A 20,599-nucleotide genomic window follows, 5' to 3' on the forward strand; every position below is an offset into this window, starting at 1 on the left:
AAATGAAAATATATAATGGGCAAATTGTTGGCCATCATTAATGAGTTAGTGTTGCTGGATTCAGATTTATTTTGTTATAAGGTATCAAAGAATTCATGGATGAAATTGAAGAACTCTTAATAAATGTTAATAAATCTTGAGAAATGCAATTGGTGCCAAATGACCAGGGAGAAGAAAATATTCTGAGTGTCTAAAAGAGTAACGAAAGGGACTCTGAACTTGATATATTGATAAGCTCAATAGCAACTAGAAATGTTCCAGAGAGAATAGTAAGAAAATTATTTCTAATAATTGTTCACAAGAACAACTAGGATTTCTGGAAAGCAGCATGAATTCACAAGAGCAAAACATTACACTAGGCTTATTTCATATTTCAATAGGTTTACCAGCTTGCTGTATCAAGGGAACTGAGTAGATAAAAATATCTTGAATTCAGCAAAGCACTGGAAAGTGTTTTATAATGTTTTGAGGATTTGTACCTGGTGAGAAGTCTCCAGAGACAAGGCATGAGGTTTGTAAAAATCTCTGAAGACAAGTGTAAGACATTTGAAGATTCTTGGAGTAGGGAGTTGGTGGTTCATGCTAGGAATAAATGAATCAAAATTAATGTAATACAAAGTAAAAATAACATGTAAAACTTTTCAGAGATCCAAGTGAGAGAAGTCTATTAGGTTTAGTTTACACTAAGTTGCACTTGAGCCAATGGTGTCATTTGTTTCTTCAGAAAGAATGCAACTTCAAGCTGCATTAATACTCCCATTCCAAGTAAAGAGTAATGATATCCAAAATTACATCTTTACCACTTTCATATTTAGTCAAATATATCCCAAATACCCTATATCATCCAAAAAGTACTTGCATCTGCTAACAAAATACATGTGGGTAAAAATAAGCGAAGGTCTGCACTCCCACTAAACTGAAAGCTCTGTTAGGCATAGACCATACCTAAATTCCCAATACCTGTAAATATTTGTGACTGAAGTAATACAGTGAATGCAAGGTAATGATAGGACGATGCAAAGAAGTTGGAAATGAGATTATTCCCCAGACAGGTACACCAGAAGGATCTGCACCTGGAAGCTTCCTAGCAGCCACAGTGAGGGTACAAATATGTTAAAAGATAACCGTCTCCATAAAGCAAAACCCCATCATGTTTTCCAGAAACAAGAGATAATATTTTGGTTTGATGGACCATGGAATTTCATTTGTTTCAAGACACTTGTCTTCAGAGATTTCTTACAAAATATCTGTGGCTCATCTCTGGAGAATTTTCACCAGGTACAAACCCTCCCAAGAGTTGTATCATTCCACTTAAATTTCTCTTTCTTTTCCTCAAAGATATTATAAAACACTTTCCAGGGTGTTGCTGAAATCAAGATATTTTATCTATTCTATTTCCCTTACATAATAAGCTGGTAGACCTCTGGAAACAGAAAACAAGCATAGCTTCATGTTTCTTGATCTTGAACTTTTCTTTGTAGAAATCATAGTCATTCTTTTGAATTTACTATAAATCATTTACCTAATATTATATCTAGAATATTCCTGGAAGTTGTAATTGAGCTTATCAATATACAAAGTCTAGAGGCCCCGACTTAGAATATTTTCTCTTTCTGACCATTTGGCACCTGTTACACTTTTCAAGGTTTATTAAAGCAAGGGTGTCCAACTCACAACCTTCGAGCAGCGTGTGGCCCAGGATAGCTATCGATGTAGCCCAACACAAAATCGTAAATTTACTCAAAAACATTAGTTAGTTTTATTACTAATTTTTATATTAAGCTTTATTACTTAGATATGTACATTTTCTATATTATTGATCACAAACTCAAGACCTGCTCAATAATTTTAAAAGATTATTGAAAGGGCTGCTGCATAATTAGGGTTATTTTGTGGGGATGTTTTTGCTTATCTCTGTCGGCAGTTATCACAAAAATTATGCATGGACCTTTTTTTCTTCATCAGTTTTTGTTAGTGTTGGTGTATTTACTGTGTGGCCCAAGACAACTCTTCTTCTTCCAGTGTGGCCTGAGACACTAAAATGTTTAACACACCCCTGCATTAAAGTTTATTAATAAAAGTTCTTCAATGTCATCCACCAATACTTTGATGCCTTAAACATAAATCTGAACCTGGCAACATGAACTCATTAAAGTGACCAACAATTTGTCCATCATATTGCAAAAAGATTTTTTTTGTAGTAAAATCCTGAGAGAAATTTCTCACATGACACCCCATTGAGCAAATACAACATGAACTATTAAAATACTATGATAAATTGATTGAATGCTTTTTATTCCTCAAGAAGGTAGCAAAAAATCAAACAGTTTAGTGAAAGTACCCCATGAGTGATCAAGGTAACAAGGCCCAAGTCCACAGGTCATCAGTGGTCAGGTTGGCTCCAGACCCTGTGGTGTGGTAGGAAAAATACAGGAAAATTACCAACTCAATATCTTCAGGACAGTTTTCTTTGAAACCAAACTTTTTCTCTTAGGTAGGCAGTGGAAAGTTCGAATTTGGATTTTCTGGCAACAATTGACAGTGCAGATATTTTATGTTCTTGGCTCAGTGCTAAGTATTTTTCTTAGGAGGATAATGATGGGCCTGAGTCGAACTCTGAGGGATGCAGGGACAAACTGGGTACACTTAAAGAGCAATGACAAGGAGAGTGACAAATCTGGACATTGCTCCATATGCAAAGTAGACAAAGAACTGGGCTTTGTAGATTTAATTTGCAGATTGACAAGGAAGTCATGATAAAACCAAGTATCTGAAGAACATAGAGAAGAGGGAGTACATGTCCTCTGTAGTCCAGAGCCCAAACGAGGACTATTGGGAACCACCCTGCCTGGTTTCAGGAACTGTAACCCCCCATGGCTAAGGCTGAATGAGAGACCTCCAGACCAGAAGCCCCTAAGGAGACAAAGCTTATCTCCCTGACAGGAGCACTGTTTCTGCTCCTTGCCTGGCCTCCATTGCTTGGCCGGTTAGCCAATGACAGTAAGATCCCCATGGGAGGGGCCATCTAAGCCAGACATGATCACGTGGGATGGCCCTCAGAGAAGGACTTGGGGGGCCATGGAAAAGGGGGTGATCAACCCTCGCCCCTGGGCCTTGACAAAGCCTGAATCCACATTCTGCCTGTGAGAAGCCCAAATCTCTAGGCTGCCTTGTCTCCTCTGCCTGACTCAAGCCTATAACAATGACAAGGAGCAGTGCAACCCTCTACTGGGAACTGTGGACTTTCCAGTACAAGTAGGCCTGAGAAAGGATATGTAAAATCCTGTGAAACCTGCTTTGCTGAGGATGCTATTAATTAGATTATAAAGGCCTAGGCAGGAAATTAGTTTAGTCCCTTAAGTTTTGTAACTTTTTAGGTGATAGACCCTGACTCAGTGTGAGCCCTTTTAGTTCTTTGAACATTATTCGTTTGATCCTTACTGCCTGACAATGATTAATGAACTTTACCTGTATTCCTGTGCAATTTAAAAGCCAATAAAAACCCTGTGAAGGAAAGGATTGGTGTACTCTCCTTTGAGAGAGTGGCCAGGTTACTCTGAGGCACTCTCCCCTTGAGAGAGTAGCCGTGCCGTCCCTTTTCCTCCACAGGACTCGGTAGTCCGTGTGAATTTATCTCATGTCTCATCCATGATGCCATGGACACTGCAGGCCAGTGTCTGCATCAGAGGACCAGTGAGTCAAGGGCCTGAGTGAGGAGCCTTGACTCAGAGGGGAAATAGCCATCCCACAGTGGAGCCGTCTGTAGCAGCCTTGTGCTGCCCTAAGTGCTGGGAGAGCTCTGGATGCTGGAAGCGTTCACGGAGAACCATCCACACAGTGGTCTGTCAGTGATGTTTTAGCACTGATCCCTGTCCTGAGAGGAGCTCAGTCAGATATCCTTCCAGTCACAAGAAGTGAGAATAAGACTAAGCATGCTCTCTGTCCATGTTTAGGGTCCAGGGACTGCTCTGAGGGGAGGATCTGGAACTACTTTGCATTCCCTTGCTGAGCAGCCCTCCACAGCATGCACTGTGGGAGCAGAAACCACTCTTTCCCATTTCCTCGGACTTCCTCTGAACACCACACACATGTAAAACACACGTGTAAAACATTATTTCATTTTTTAAAACTGTTAGCTGATGATACAACTTCACACAGATAGGATTTATTGATTACCATCTTTAGGAATATTTAGGCTTTAATGCACTCGAAAAGCAGAATTGTGCAGTATTTTTAATCAAATATTCCAAATCACCTTGACAGACACCAGAAATGCCCTGTTTAATTTTTATTGTTATGCAATGGGAGTTGGGGCATGCTGTGGACCGACTTCATGTGCTAAATGTCCTTCTTTTATGGAAAAATTATGCAAAAGGACATTTTGCAAAATGCCAAGTTTAGAAAGAAAGGTAAATTTCAGATGCTGGAAATAAAAAATGGGTTCCAGCCATCCCTCTGATGATAAGTTTTACTTTCCTTCAGCAGCATGAACTCTAAGAAAGTGTCATGTCAGCCAGTAGGTCTCCTATAGCCACCGATTCCCGCATGTCTCCAGTCCTCAGAATCCATGATGCACTTGCAAGGACTTCTATCACGTGTCCTGAAGTACACACTTTATCAAAGCAATACTTAAAAATGTATAAAGAGTCAGAGGCAGGATTGAATTTCCTTTGGAAGTTGTTTTTGAAGAATTACTTCCATAAAAAAACTCTAAATCTACTTCTTATTAGCATTTTTATTTTAATTCCAAGATTTCATCCCATTTAAGACATTTAAGATCTCTCCTCTCCCAAGGCTTCCTTAATGGTTCACTTACATGGAAACCTGATAGTCTAGCAAAATACTTGCAGAGAGCACCTTCTAGGTAGAAAGGTGTGGACGCTTCAGTCCACAAAGCCCATGCTGCCAATCTGCCTACTCACTGAGCTGCACTCATTGAGATGTCCACTTTAAACACCAGCCACATTTCACTTTTCTTCCTTGCCTCCTCTTCTTAATTGTTTGTGAGTGGCTGGTGTTTGTGTGCATGACATTGTGTAACTTGCTACGGTCCAATTGACAAAACATCAGCTGAGCTTTTGTGAATGTTTTGTTTCATATCATTTTCATTCTTGCTAAGTGAATCCATGCTTGAAGCATGAGCTTTGGAAGCTGGACATCATCTGTTCTGCAAACACCGTGATATTTCCAAGTAAAGCTTTTTCATCAAATTAAATCTGACAAATTGATCCTTAATTAGCCCACAAGAAAAGTTGATGGTGGTTTTCTTGAGTACATTTAGAAGCCTTTTAACTGATAATATTTTGTATCATAACTGCCCTTCTCCTCTTACAATAAACAGTGCTTTTGAAAGAAGAAGCTTTAGACAAAAGGCCTGCAGCAAAGAGAATTTCTTCAGAAACAAAATAGAGATGATTGCTTCAGGCAAAATAAAGGCCAATGGCTTTTACAGAATAATTTTGAAGGAATATGAATCATCTTTCTTTTTTCAATGTATTTTATTAATTATGCTATTACAGTTGTCCCATTACCCCCCCTTCATGCCCCTCAATCCTGCACACCCTCTCCCACCCACATTCCCCCCCTTTAGTTCATGTCCATGTGTCATAGTTCTTTAGCGTCTACATTTCCCATACTATTCTTGCCCTCCCCCTGTCTATTTTCTACCTACCATCTATGCTACTTATTCTCTGTACCTTTTCCCCCTCTCTCCCCCTCCCACTCCCCTGTTGTTAACCTTCCATGTGTTCTCCTTTTCTGTGATTCTGTTCCCATTCTAGTTGTTTGCTTAGTTTGTTTTTGTTTTAGGTGTGGTTATTAATAATTGTGAGTTTGCAGACACTCTACTATACATGATTTTTATCTTCTTTTTTTTCTTAGATAAGTCTCTTTAACGTTTCATAAAATAAGGGCTTACACTAAAATGAGCCTCTTCCCTGCTCGCAGCCCTGCCTTCTACCTGCCCACCATGGGCACCTGAATGTTTTGTGTGCCATGGACACTTCAGCAGTGATGAAGCCTATGAACCATTCCTCGGGATAATATTTTTAAATGCATGAAATGCATGTGATTACAAAAAAGTTATGTTGACATGCTATTATTAAAACAGTAAACAAGTGTCTGATATAGTAAGGCACAGCATGCTTCTTTATTAATGCATTTAAAAAACAACCCGGGCAGTGGATCTAATAACTACCATAATCCTGAAGTAGTGCTGAACAAAATCAATACTCCAGATGAAACAATTATGGATTCATCTACAACTGTAAAGCAGGATATGAAAGTATCTGTGATTTCCATGAATGGCAAAGTCATAAGCACTGCTAATACTGTCATGGTTTGTTGCCATAGTTAATGACAAATAAAAATGTAATTTTTTTCCTATCTGCATTCACAGACCCCCTGACTTCTATCCACAGACCCCTTGGATGCCCAGGGACCCTAAATTAAGACACCCTGTATCCAATGACTCTTGCCACTGCTCCCCCTTTTATTCAACCAATAGAGGGGGAGTGGGATGGTAGTCAGTTGTCTGCATGCACATATGTGCATGGGGGCCTCGGAAGCTGATGTCAGCAGAGCCACACTCAAACCCCAGCAGTGCACCACGTCGCTGCCAGTGAGCCTGACATCTGAACACTCTCACCTCAGTGGGGTCATTCAGTGTCAGGTCAGTGCTTCCCCAGCCAGAGAGTCTGTCCATAGCCTCTGGCAAAGCTCCCCACAGCCAACACATAGCAAAATGTGTTCTTTGTTCTCCAGAATGTCATCCTCCAAGACCAGGAAGTGTTCCCCAAGTGTCCTTTATGTTTATTTACCTGAACCTTACATGCTTGGTCTGCACTTTCCTTACGATAACACATTCCATACATTTACTTCCACTATGAAAAAAGTACTTCCACATCTCCAACCAGACCTTGTGCCCAAGACTTAGGTCCACAATCTACGTGGATGCCTAAAATTGGATATATCCTCTTCTCCTCAAAAATCAGGTTTTCCTCCTGACTGTTCTCCTCCTGACTTGTTAGGAGCATCACCAATAACTAGGTATGAAAACTTTGGGTTTACCCACCATCACACCTTCTTCCCGAACTTTACTCCCCAATCCAATAATTATGAAAGGCAGGGAGCGCCTGTACTTACAGCATCTCTGCAGTCTGCCTTTCTATTCCACTCTCATTTCTACCAGTTACCTCATAATCTAACCTAGATCACCATCACTCTTGCCCCTGCTACTCAAATATTCAAACACGTCCTAACATAGCTGCTCCCAGCTTGATTTTACCAGAGGGCAGCTCCACTGAGCTACAAACAGACCCTGCCATGCAAGCTTCTCCCCCGAACATGTCCCCAGGTTCCCAGTTCAGCCACTTGTCTGACCCTGAGCTACAAACTCGATAACTTTTTGTTCTATGAAACAGTGAGCAAATATTTTACCTCACTTTCTTGCTCATTGCTTTTCTCATATTGTACCCTCATTCTGAAAAGCATTTCTCCAGAAGAGTCCCTTCCTTCAAAGACTGTCAAACACCACTGATTTATGAAGACTTTCTTGATGTGCTTCCACTGCTCCCAATCTAAGGAAGTAGAATCCTCCCCACTTCGGCCACTCCAGCATTTTTCTCAGGACATATCTGCCTCAGCCCTTCATTATGATCCATTATGTTCACCTCATCCATTGCACTAGATTTTAAATTCCTTAAGGGTAGGGACCACTCTAATTCATCCTCTTGTCTTTGTAGTTCTTGGCACATTGCCTTTTACAATGGATACTCAATCCATGTTTTCAAATGAACTGAAATGATTCTTACACAGAAAATGATTTTGCAGGAATGACCTACCTTACACTTTCCCTGTACCGCCAAAGGATAAGCTAGCTAGCAGTTGTTCACTAGCTCTAATTTATTGATTAACTAGTGAATTTTAGTGACACTGTGTGTGCTCTTGGCCTTAACCCCCACTGTCTCACTGATGAGGCATTTCCACCACTGTGCAAACTAACTCCTGCTGGACCTTCAGGGATGAGTTTGATCAGTATTCTTTCCAAAAAGTCTTTCCTAACCCCAAGTCTGGCTTCCTGGGTATGCAACCTCTGCAGTCCCATGGAGCCCAACACTTAGAGGGATCCCACACTTGGTGTCATGTTCTGCTGTCACCATCTTGAAATTCTTAATAATTTTTTAACCAAAAAAGTCCCTTTATTTTCACTTTGCACTTGACCCCACAAATTAAGTACAGTCTTGCCTAACCCCTCCTCTCCTATGTGCTTCTGTCATCTTCTGTATTCTCCCTACCTTTACAATCACTCAGAATTTTAATACTTCTGTTTATATCTGTTTAGTACTCTGTTTGCCTTGATAGACCCTAAATTCTAAAGGCAAAGAAAGAAAAGAATTCTGTTCATTGTTATATCCCCAAGGCTGAGCCTAATATTATGTACATAATCAATATTTTCTGATTGGGTAAATGGATTAGTGGCTAAGGGAAGGAAAAGGAAGGGGACTGGTGAATTAATGAATGTACTTGTCTATCCACACCCTTTGGGAAGCGGAGAATTGGAGGTCTTTGACTTGCAGTCTCAGATAGACTTCCATAGCAATGATGGAATTCTAGTGCAGAAACTGCTCCTCTTAGAAAGTAGGGTAAGATCAGCCCAAGGAAGAAAATGGGCAAGGTAGTGACATGAAGTAAGAATATTAAATAGAAAATGATTAATGAAGAAGGAACAATAAAAAATAATCATGATATAGATCTGTTTTGAATACAAATATAGCTACCATCAGGATGCTTTTGAAGGAACAAGGTGTCTTAGTGGTTAAATAATCCAATGTTTGCTTTCCCTACAGTTTTCTGGTAAGCTGGACTCATGGGGCATATCTAGATAACAGGTACTCACCAGAGGAGAAACACGTGTCACTGTCTTTATTTGATGCCACATCATCCTCCAAACCACCTTAATGATTCTTATTTTCATCTTCTCATTAGGAATTTGCAGGTAATATAGATGCAATGAAATTCAGTTTCTAGTTTGTAATTTTTAGTCCATTAGGACCAATTTAATAATCTAAAGTATCTTGAGTTGTTATATTCACCAGTGAAAAATAAAACTGTTATGAGCAGTTTATTAACATTGTATACTAGGTGCTTTCACTAGTAAACTCCTTTTCCTTAGAGATTTCTATTTGGAATGATAACTACTTCCCTCCAGTGAAGAGATAGAGAGATACCACAAAGCCTTGCTGAGCCAACAGTGTGATGGCCGCTGTCATCTGTGCGTGTTCATTCTACAACACTGACAGGACAGACAGCCAGGACAGCCAGTGCAGGAATCCTCCTTCTGCTGTACAGCCTTGGATGAGTTACAAAATGTTCTTAATTCTTGGTTTCCATATCTGTAAAATGGGAATAATGGTATTTCTATTCCATACATTTATGATGATAATGTAGTTAGTGCATGTGAAAGGGGCTTAGCTCCGTGTAGCAGCCTGTAGAAAACCCTCTATGGACATTGGGAATTGTTTTCAGCATGTAATGTAGACTATGAGCAGTTATGAACCTGCACTCTGGTTCTGGTGGAATAGATACAAAGAGATAAGGGATACGTGATATCAGTTAGGAGTTGGGGGAACTTCCTCTAAAGGGCCAGACAGTAAATATTTCAGTATTGTGCACAGTACTATCTCTGTCACACTCCTCAGTTCTGCAGTTGTAACATGACAACACATAAACAAATGGGTGTGGTTGTGCCAATAAAACTTTATTTAAGTTTTATTTAAAACTTTATTTAAGTTTTATTTAAAACTTTATTTAAAAAAGGCATTAGAGGACAGAGTTGTTTCCAGACCATAATTCACCAGTCCTTGGCTATAGGCCCTTGGGGCTTCACAAGTGCAGTAGAAAGACTTGTAAGACTTGTCAAGGCAAGCCAAGGGGAGGTGGGGACTAACTCCAGTGCTGTACTAAAGAACATGGAAACTGATATTTCAGGGAGAATACTATATGAACTTCCCAGAGGTGAGTAAAGGCAAAAATTATGGCCTAGAACCAAGTAGTTTGGGTATCATTGCTTTGGTTTTTGTTTTGTTTTATTTTAGTCTTGCATTTCAAGATAAATAACTTCAACTTTAAAACAGAACCTTCCCTTTTTATTAGACATTTGCTTGTGAACTCAGCTCCCCCTCTGCACCTTAGAAGTTCCATATTTCTAGGAATAAATGGCTTTGTAGATTGATTGGTAGAGAAATCTGCTCCTGACTTTCACTTCCTTTCATTGTGTATGAACAGACAGCAAAGGGGTCCTTTCTCTGGTAGTTTGACTGTAAGGAAATGGAAAATGGGTATCAGAGGAAATTATTCCATTATTTTTTATTCTTCTCATTATTATAAAGAAATAACAAAAGAGAATCTGTGAACAATAATAGACACTGAAAATGAGCCCAAGGCTTTTTCTAACGACCTGTTAGAACACTTGCCTGTTCACCAGAACCGTTAAACGTGAGGCAGATTCTGCATCCTTGAGAAGAGAGAGGCTACTGCGCATGCTCCCAGGATAGCAGAGCAAAAACACACTTTCTGGGTCTTTCTCAGGATCCCTGCTTGGGAAGGGCATTCATGGGAAATGCACTGATTCTGAGATATGGACATTTGAATACAGCATGCAACATACACCCACAACCTTCTCTTCACTAATAAGTGTACAATATGAGAAAGGCAACAAACCAGAAAATAGATGGGGTAAAATATGTTTTATGGAACAAAAAGTTATCAAATTTGACTGCAACATGGGGTCAGACAGGTGGCTGAACTGGGAGTCTGGGGATGTCATGGAAGGAGAAGCTTGCATGGGGCTGCCCCCTTGGAAAATCAAATGCACCCTACATCGTACTGTGTTTTGCTATTCAAAATCGCTAGTTCCTTCCAGGGCTTTTATGATTTAATCAATGCCAATTCATTAGAAAGAAGAAATTAAGTCTGTCGTGATAAGGCAAGGTTCTCATCAGATTTCTCTTTTTTTGTTGTTTTACAGCTTTCTCCTTGTATTTGGTTGCTTGATTTTGTCAGTGTTTTCCACCATCCCTGAGCACACAAAATTGGCTTCCAGTTGCCTCTTGATTCTGGTAAGTGAAACCTATGAACAAAAATATACATAAAGTTTATGCACTGTAAGAACTATCTCTAATATATATACAATGCATTTTATCCCACAAAAAGTTCTATCTAGAAAAAATGTTACTGCGTAGTATAAAAGTTTCAAAGATCATTGAGAAATTTGCCTACCATTTTAACCTTTAGTCAATCCTCAGAAATATACAGATATATTCAGGGTTGCTATTACATAACAATATCTGGTGTTAGTTATATCGTAAATAGAAGTAAATATTTGGAAGCATTTTTAATGATGTTTATCTATGAGTATGGTGACAAATAAATTATAAGAAGAATTAATATCCATGAGGTCTCTCATTCCATTGCTAAAAGTTACAAGATAAAGACCATTTTCCAATAACCACAGTTTAGCACTAGATGTGTATAATTGGCCAAGATCTATGAGAATATAGCACCTCATTAAAAAAAAAAATACAGAATACTCCTTTATGCTCTTTTTAACCAACAAAATGCATTATGAGTTTTGCTGCTAATATAATTACTTGGTGAGAAAGTCTACATTTTATTGTCAGTCTTCAACAACACAGAAGTGTTTGATCCATTTCAAAATGAGAAAAAAAAAACAAGATATTTTATTTTGAATTATTCTGGCGGTTTTGAACTTTCATACTTTCTGTTACAACTGAAGTAAAACACTGTATACTCAAATCAAATAAGATTGAAAGTGTGGTTCATTTACATACATTTTGACCCACTCACTTAGTGCAAAAATACCAGACTTGACAGTCTCAGAACTGTCTGAGTGACCTCTTACCTGGAACTCATGTCATCTGTAAAACCTGCTGAACTACAAAGAAACAGAGAAGAAGAGGGGATGCAATAAGATGGCTGCATGCCCTGAAAACAGACACTGATTATGTACAGCAATAAACATTTACTCTAAGAAAATTGTTCTTACCCTGAAGGAGGAAGCTGAAGGATGTCAACTGCTATAGCCTGAGTGGAGGGCAGCTGCTCTTCTTACCTGCATTTTCAGATGGCTGGATGTTACCACATTCTCAAGTCTGTCTTATTTTCAGGGAGAAATCATTTTTCAGCCTGGAACAAATCTATTCCAATTCACTTCCATACAAACTGTGCTCAATTAAGGTTACTCTTTCACAACTCAAGGTGGAGAACAGACAGACCAAAAAGCACACTGGGGATTGGTTCCACTGATAAGGTTTCCATCTGCGTCACAAGCGGCCTTTCAGCCTTAGGCAACCCTTTGCTAACAAGTGATCTGAACCCAAGGTCTCAGCCACAGCTGGCTTTTAGGTTCATATACACAGAACCACAGCCAGGAATTTTGGAGTGAAAACAGAAATCTATTGTTAGACTTGGGAAGATGCAAAACTAGATGACCCATGAGTGATATATTGTATGCGTACATCAAACACAAGAATGCCATGAAAATGTTTCTCTTATAGCCAGATCAAGAATCTAAAATGCTAGGTTCATGTCCTCTGAATCTATGAAATATAAACTCAGTCATTGCTGATGAGTCTGTAAATAGTCCAAAGGAACTCATGTTACTAAAAAGCTCAAAGCTGATTAGTATCTTGATTTTAAAACTTTTGAACAATTGATCAGTTTAGTAAGAAGAATGCATATTCAAGAAGAAAAATGTAGACAACGTAGACATTGTCACACACCCCACAGTCTTTTTTTGCCGACTTTATTGAGATATAACTGACATGCATCAGTGTGTAATTTAATGTATAATGTGATGGTTTATATATATATATTGCAAAGTGATTGCCACAATACAGTTAATTAACACCTCATCACTTCACATAGATACCGTTTGTGTGGGGGAGTGACTTTTAAGCTAGAGCTGCTCTCAAGCGTACAGTGCAGCACTGTCAATTCCAGTACCATGCTGTACATCAGATCCTCAGATTTTGTTGTATAACTAGAAGCTTGTAACCTTTGACCATCTTCACCCATTTCCCCCATCCCTCACCCCTGACACCACTAATCTCTCTGTTTCTATGAGTTTGGTTTGGGTTTTTGTTGTTTATTGTTGTTGTTTAGATTCCACACAGACATGAGATCACACAAGTTTTCTTTTTTTCTGGCTGACTTATTTCACTTAGCATAATGCCTTCAAGGTCTATCCATGGTGTCACAAATGGCAAGATAGCCTTCTTTTTATAGCTGAATATTTCTTTATAAATATCACAGTTCCTTTATGCATTTATTAGTTGATATGCCCTTAGTTTGTTTCTTGTCTTGACTATTGTACATAATACTGCCATGCAGATGGGGTGTGGATACCTCCTTGAGATCCTCATTTTAGTTCCTTCAGGTGGATACTCAGAAGTGAGATTGCTGGATCATAGGGCAGTTCTATTTTTCACTCCTTGAGGAACCTCCATGCTGTTTTCTGTAGTGGCAATACCAGTTTCTACTCCCAAGAACAGTGTGTTAGGGTCCCCTTTCCTCCACACCCTGGCCGCATGCATTATTTCTTGTCTTTCTGAAGATGCCCATTCTAACAGGTGTGTGGTTTCAATGTGCATTTTTCTGATCATTAGTGCTGTGAGCATCTTTACATGTACCTCTTTGCCATTTGTGTATCTTTTTTCAGTCCTGAATAACTTCAAATTTAGTGCCTTGATGCAAATGAGGCCTTTGTTTGGAGCATGGTGGTAGGTTCTGCAGACAGATGTTCTCAGAAAGGTGTTGCTACCTGACTTTCCATAGCAAGAGGGTTTGCTTATCCTCCTATTTTTGTTCTGTAGCGATAAATTGTCCAGTGTGTTTGACCCCCAGGTATATTCTTAAAACCTACCTAAAAGTATGCAGGCTGAGGTGCAGGTCAAAGATTGCACTGATGTTATTCTTCTTCATTAATTCTTTTCCCCAAAACTATGTTTAACCAAAAAAAGTGAAGTATAGCCTTTTTATTCATTAGAAGTTAATAAAGTAGTTAACATGGCATATCATAAATGTTCAATTGGTTGCAGGATATTGGGGAAAAATAAGATCAATCTTAATGATTTAAGGAATCTCTTATTTATTCTTTTAACATGCATGTTTGAGGTAGCTCATATGATTTCAAAATCTGTCTATCCTCTGAACATCTAATCAAACATAATTCATAGAGCACAATTCTGGCCAGCAGTGTTTTTAGTTCCCAAGATGAAGCCCATCTAAAAAATTGCTGTCCAAATAGTAATGGGTATGGCTTTTAAAGTGTTTGCAGAAATTTGCAGTTAAACCACTTTTGTATTCTTTGAGTCACAAGTATAACAAAGGATAAATTTAGAATTATATATAAATCATACATCACAATTATATATTTTTCATAAGTCTGTCCCATTTGGGTTTTTTAAACATATTAAAAGATATCCCTAAGTTCTAACTCTGATTCTATTTCTGTACAAATAAAGGCACCCACACTCCTGACAGGGAGCACACTCCAGGAAGGCGGCCCCGAGACACACTGCCCAGGGCCCTCTCCTACCCTCACACTTCCCACCTGTTTCCTTGGGGGGCACCAGCACAGCAGGATTTGGGCTCACCCACCTCTGCAGCCCCATAGAGTCTTCAGGTCTCCATATTTGACCTCAAGGGGAGGCTCTCCTGTTCTCACCCAGAGTTGTACTCTCAATGCTACTGGAAAACTTGTAACTGACTTGCCTCAGTTACAAGCTAAATGAATGCCCCTATCAATTTGCTCTTTTATTTTTTCCAGTCGTATGAACCAGGGTTTCATGATGTGTATGAGGTTCCCTTATTTCTCTCCACAGAAGCAACAGAGCATAGACTTAAGAATGTGCTTGACACCATTGAGCTCAAATTCACTTCTATCACTTTTTATCTGTTTGACTTTGGAAAGTCACTTTCTGTGTCTTAGTTTTCTCATTGGTTCAAAGTGGCCAGTAATATACACTAGTTCACAGAGTTGTGAAGATTAAATTCCAGTACAGAGAAAGCTAGTCAACATTATGATCACTGGCTCTTCCATATATATGATGGGGTGTAATAAAGATGCGAATACAGGTGAGCAGTGAAATATTTGAAAATGCTGTATTTGAGAAAATATCATACTTTTCTAAAAGAAAACAGGTATTTTTGGAAGAGTTTTCTCACCACAAATACTGTTAATTAGGGCAACTTTTGCACTAAAATTGACTCAATGATAAGCATTCGGCACCAGCGTGTGTTCACAATAAGTATTTATTTTTGATGACCAATGAAACAGATTTTTATCAGTGTAGTTTTTTGACAAATGTATCTGATGACTATGTCATGGCTTCATAAGCTCCTCTGAGTGGAGCACTGGGCAGGGACAACCGCATACCTGACTGGGAGTGGGCTCAGCCCTCACTCTGGTGTAGAGCTAATGAACTCCAGATCATGAACTCTAGATCAAAGCCACGTGCCCAGATGCCAAGGACAGGTCAAAGCTGGTGTTAATTTCCTATGTTTTGTAAACTCTTCAAAGCTGAAAGGGAGCTATCATTTTTTAAGTAATTTTCATTTACAACTCATTGATTTCTTATAAAAAGGAAAAAAATTGCAATATAAATATTTCTCCTCTCATTTTACTGAATGACTAGGTTTCAAGGTCATGTACACACCATCAGACAGAGCCAGGACTCAATGGGCTGGCTGACTGAAAACCTGGGCTGTCTTCAAGGCATCCAGCAAGCTCATTCTTGTGCTTCTTAATCAAGACTGGCAGATCTAACCAAAATGCATTTTCCAGCAGTAAATAAAGTACTGATGTCTAAGGCTTCTTTTTGGTTCCAAATGTGCAAATAATGCCTACCCCCTTTTACCAGGGATGTTAGTTTCTTTTTTTACAAAGCATCCACTTGCAAAGTTACCAATAGTAGGTATATCAATTCAGGCCACTATAAGACCTTTGTATAAAGAACTCTGAATATTCTTGTGTAAACAGTCAACAGCCTGACCTGCAGGGGAATAGTCAGGTGTAAAGCTCCATCTCCCAGCCCAGCTCACCTGTCCCGATGCACATTATGAGATTGAAAGGAGTGCCCTGCCTTCTGGGTTAAACTATGGTGGAGAGCTTTGTGTGGACTTGTTTTGATTTTATTACCTTCATTTGTATATTTTAGAATTTCATGTCCTATTTCTTAAGAACAATGCTATTTACAGTGTATTTCCTCTCAGCTGAATAACTTCATGCCTTCTAGATTAATTTTAAAGTACCCATTTTAGGCCTTTAACATAGATCTTTCAACACATCGAAAATGGGTTACCTCTCCATTTCACTAAAGTGATGAATGGCATCCATAAAGTTTTCACCAAACGTGATCATTTCTCAAGGTGCCCAGCCACGAGCAGTGAAGGGATTGCCATGATCGATTTCAGACAGATAGGGAGTGTCTCAGCAAATTTGTGCCTCTCTCCTCCTACTGTGTTAGAAGGTCTCCAAGCCACAAATGCATTGTACTAAGCATCTGGACAAGTACTCAAACACATGATCGAATATCAAGTTTGCCCAAAAATCTGGATGTTTGGCACCTTCTGAATAGAACATGTGTGCATTCGCTGTTTTTGCCTCGTGTAGCAAAGCAAACATGGGCTTGCTGTTTCTTTGTGCAATGAATCAGTTCCTGAAACATGTACAAATCTAATTTAGGCAGATCTAATTATATCTTAAATGCACTAGTGGAGCTTACTATTTAAAGGAAATCTGTAGTGAATCCTTTTGTAAAGTCAAGAGTCCTGTTGAAAAGCTAATAACGGTGACATAATTAATCTGTGCTGCAAGTTTGTTTTCTTCTAATTTGGGTGCTAAGTAGGGTTGTTTTTAATTGCTATGTGACTATCCATGATATGACACAGTATTGAAGAATTGCAACGATTGTTGCCATTTTCCATCAGTCAGCATTAGTAGAGAGGGGAAAATGTCAGTCACAAACACATTTTTCCTGTCCTTGCAAAGAGAAAGATTTGCACATAAAATTTGTATGATTTTGTGTAAAATAAGATTACATTAAGTCTTCACAATTGAAGCTCTAGCATCAAACATTGTAAGAGGGTATAACAGAGTACAAGGATAAGAATCCATCCGAGGATATTAAATCTTATGTTTGTAAGGAAAGGGACAGAGTCTAAGATGCAAAGCAATCAGATATGAGGAATGTGTGATGGGTCTTGTTTATCACACCCCTGCAATTGACTGCAGAAAGCTCTCAGAATATCCCAATGAACATTGAAAAGTGCAATTATTTTCCTTTGCTCGCCTTTCATCAAGGAAAATGCAAATAAACTTTAAAATGATTTACGGAGACTAACGACCCTCATCAATCTGCTGACAACTGAAAAAGAAAAGCAGTGGTTTAACACCCACACTGACTTTCAACAGAAGGATAATAATATAGTAACTTGCCTTATGAAAAGTATTTCTGATATTAGAGCAAAGAGTTGTTCAATTTAAAGATCATGAAGTAGCATCTGAGAAAGAACAGTTCCCTACCTACAATTAAGGAAGGAAAGAACTTTCCGCAGTCCTGACGGAGCATTGGTGTCTGACCAGGTGGCCCAGTCCACATCACAGAGGTACTCTGCACAACCTTGTTTCCAGTCTTGACGAGCAGCCCAGCAGACACCCTTAGAGGTATCAGTGAGTCACACTCAGCCAGGTCCCCCCTGATCTCCTATGTCCTTTTGAGCTCCACAAAAGCATACTCAACTGAGAGAAAAAGAAACAAGGTGATGTGGTAAACATTTGAGAGTTGTTAGAAAATAACAGAGTTTAAGATGGTTGGCAATAAAGGAAAAACACCCTTTTCTTATGTTCTTTCCAGGCTTAAATAATTTCCACTATTTGGAACCTGGGTCAAACACTTTCATCTGTCTGGAATAAACTGTCTCTTCCTTCTGACTTCCCTCAACATTAGCTACTTGGCATCATATGTCCTCCCTTATTCATTTATTCAAGAATATTTATGCAGCACCCAATATGGGTGAGGCATTCTTTTGGGATGTAAAGATATAGCGATGAACAAAACAGGCACAATCTCCAGCCTCATGAAAGTCACATTTTTGTGGGGGAAACAACTACCAGATCTGTCTGGAAGAAGTCCAGCCATTGTTGATATAATAAGAATAGTTTGCATGACATCAATGTAACTGGGCAGCCAAGAGGAGTGGACTGGAATGTACAAGTGTGAACAATGATGACTTCACTGTACTAGTCAGTGGGGGTGATAGATGCCATTGAGTAAACATGTGTACTGTGTGGCTGTTGCATTCAAAATGAGCAAGTAGAGCAACAAATCTGCATCAAATTTTGCATTAAGCTTGAACATTCCTTCACAGAAACTATTCAGATGATTCAGAAAGCCACAGCTATGGGCAACTGGTGATTGGCAGCTTCATCATAACAGTGTACCTGCTCATGCGTTGCATCTGATGCAGAGTTTTATGGTGAAACATCAAATCCCCCAGGTGACTCAGCGCCACTACAGCCCATATTTGGCACCCTGTGACTTCTTCCTTTTCCTAAAACTGAAATCACCTGTGTAAAGCAAGAGATTTCAGACCATCGATGAGATGCAGAAAAATGCAATGGGGTAGCTGATGGTGATTGGGAGAACTGTGTGAGGTCCCAAAGTGCCTACTCTGAAGGGTACTAAAGTGTCACTGTCCTATGTATAATGTTACTTGTATCTTCTTCAATAAACATCTCTATTTTTCACTAGCACATGGCTGGATACTTTCTGGACAGAAAGTAAACAAATTAGCAAGTCAATATATTAAGGGTTATAAGTAAAAGAAAAGCAGGAAAGGGGAATAGATAGTGAAGTCGTATGTCAATAATATGTCTAGAGAAGTCCACTGGAAAGGGTAGGCTTAACAGCAGAAGCTTCAGTGAAGTGAGGCAACAATCCATGCAGAAATTCAGGGAAAGAACATTCCAGGCAGATGGAGCTTCAAGGACAAAGGCCCTGGGCAGGAGCACACCTGCTGAGTGAAGGAGGGGCAAGGAGACGAGAACAGCTGAAGGAACAGTAAGAACAGTAAGCCAGGGAGGGAGTAGAGAAAAATGAGGCACCAGTCAGACTGCAGATTTCTTGAGTATAGGATCCAAAGCTGATTCAGTGATAGCAGTTAGTCCAGTAGCATCTGGTGGCAAATTATCAATAATCATTTCGTGAAAGAAGATGGCCAACTGTTTAACTGTACAACATTAATGTTGAAACTTCACAATATCGTGAATATGGCACCAAAATTCAAAGAAGGTGCATTACCTGACTCTAGCATGGACTGGAGTAAGCAAGTCATGGGATTAAAGGCATGTAGGAAGCAATTGAAGCCATTCGTGTAAAACATGGTGGAAGTCTAGACAAATAGAGGCAGCGTGAATGAAGGGAGGGGATGGACTGAAGCAACGAGGGCAGTTCGGAGGTTCGGTCAAGGCTACAAATCCTGTATGATGGATCAGTGCCTCACAGAAAGTCTTTTCTTCTCGGAGCTGAGATAGTCTGCCCCTTGCATACTACCTCGCTCCAAAGCACTCACTTGCTGCCTCATTACAGATGCTTTTGATACTACGTGTGGTTCTCATTCACCCTCTGTCTTCTCACAGCGTCTTTGGTTTAGGCCTGCATATTGCTCTGACCTATGTATCCTGGTCTGAATTTCCAGCTGGTGTCTAATCCTGTAGATTTCCACAGATTTCCAGGTATTTCCCTGCATCCTGCCTATGGCCTCTCCTAATTTCTCCAGGCCCAGCCAGTCCCTTAATTCACTGCAGTTTTAATTCAAATATATGCCTATATTAAGTGCTTCCTACATTCCAGCCTCTGTGCTGGGGACTGGAGCCCTGAATATGAATAAGATATTGCCCAGCTCTGGAAGCATATCTAAAGCACGTTCTTCTCTACAACCTCTGATTGACCTTAAAAAAAATAAAAGCCTTGAAATCATGGGTTTATAGAGAATAACTGGTGAAACTAGGAGATGAAAGACAAGCGGGTTAACTTGTTAGTTTTTTTATATTTTAAAATCCCCACTTTAAGACATGTGCACGTGAATGAATCATCTATCTCCCAGGAAAATCACAAGTAAGATTATCAAAAATTATCTTCAATATATATTACCAGTAATCACATCCATATATTGAATATTGGGTTGGTACTGCACAAGGCCAAACCCTGGAAGAAGTGGGTGGGTCCCCTGTTCCCATGCAGCCATACATCAGGGGTCACAATTAAGGTGACAAGACATATCATGCTTCTGCATAGTAGATTAGAGAAAAACTTTCCAAACTATAAATGGCAGCTTGACAAACAACATTACAGGCTGGATTCAATGAAATGCTGCAGACCTGGCTCCCTCCAGGACTATAAATCACAATGAATCCACAGAGCATCACTGGAAAATGGAGAACAGGAAAGAGACTGGGCATGTGTGACAGGCCCTCCAGCCTTGGCTCGCTGAAGACTAATTGAGGGTGATTCAGTGC

At 39.5% G+C, this 20,599-nt stretch overlaps 1 protein-coding gene and 1 long non-coding RNA gene across 4 annotated transcripts in view; one reads left to right on the top strand and one right to left on the bottom strand.

The window, feature by feature from the left end:
* Positions 1 to 20,599, top strand: part of KCNQ5 (potassium voltage-gated channel subfamily Q member 5) — a 502,003-nt gene that overhangs the window by 319,793 nt on the left and 161,611 nt on the right. For all 3 annotated transcript variants that reach the window (XM_045842923.1, XM_045842924.1, XM_045842926.1), the window contains exon 2: positions 11,027 to 11,117. In XM_045842923.1, the coding sequence (XP_045698879.1) occupies positions 11,027 to 11,117 (91 nt within the window). The remainder of the gene's footprint in view (positions 1 to 11,026; positions 11,118 to 20,599) is intronic.
* Positions 11,015 to 12,290, bottom strand: LOC123821514. The gene is made up of 3 exons (XR_006786123.1): positions 12,065 to 12,290; positions 11,921 to 11,953; positions 11,015 to 11,128 (listed from the first exon to the last, which is right to left on the bottom strand). It is a non-coding gene; the product is annotated as an uncharacterized LOC123821514 (long non-coding RNA).

The sequence above is a fragment of the Phyllostomus hastatus genome, unplaced genomic scaffold, assembly GCF_019186645.2.
Source record: "Phyllostomus hastatus isolate PE091 unplaced genomic scaffold, TTU_PhHast_1.1 phas_contig_40, whole genome shotgun sequence".
NCBI lineage: Eukaryota > Metazoa > Chordata > Mammalia > Chiroptera > Phyllostomidae > Phyllostomus > Phyllostomus hastatus.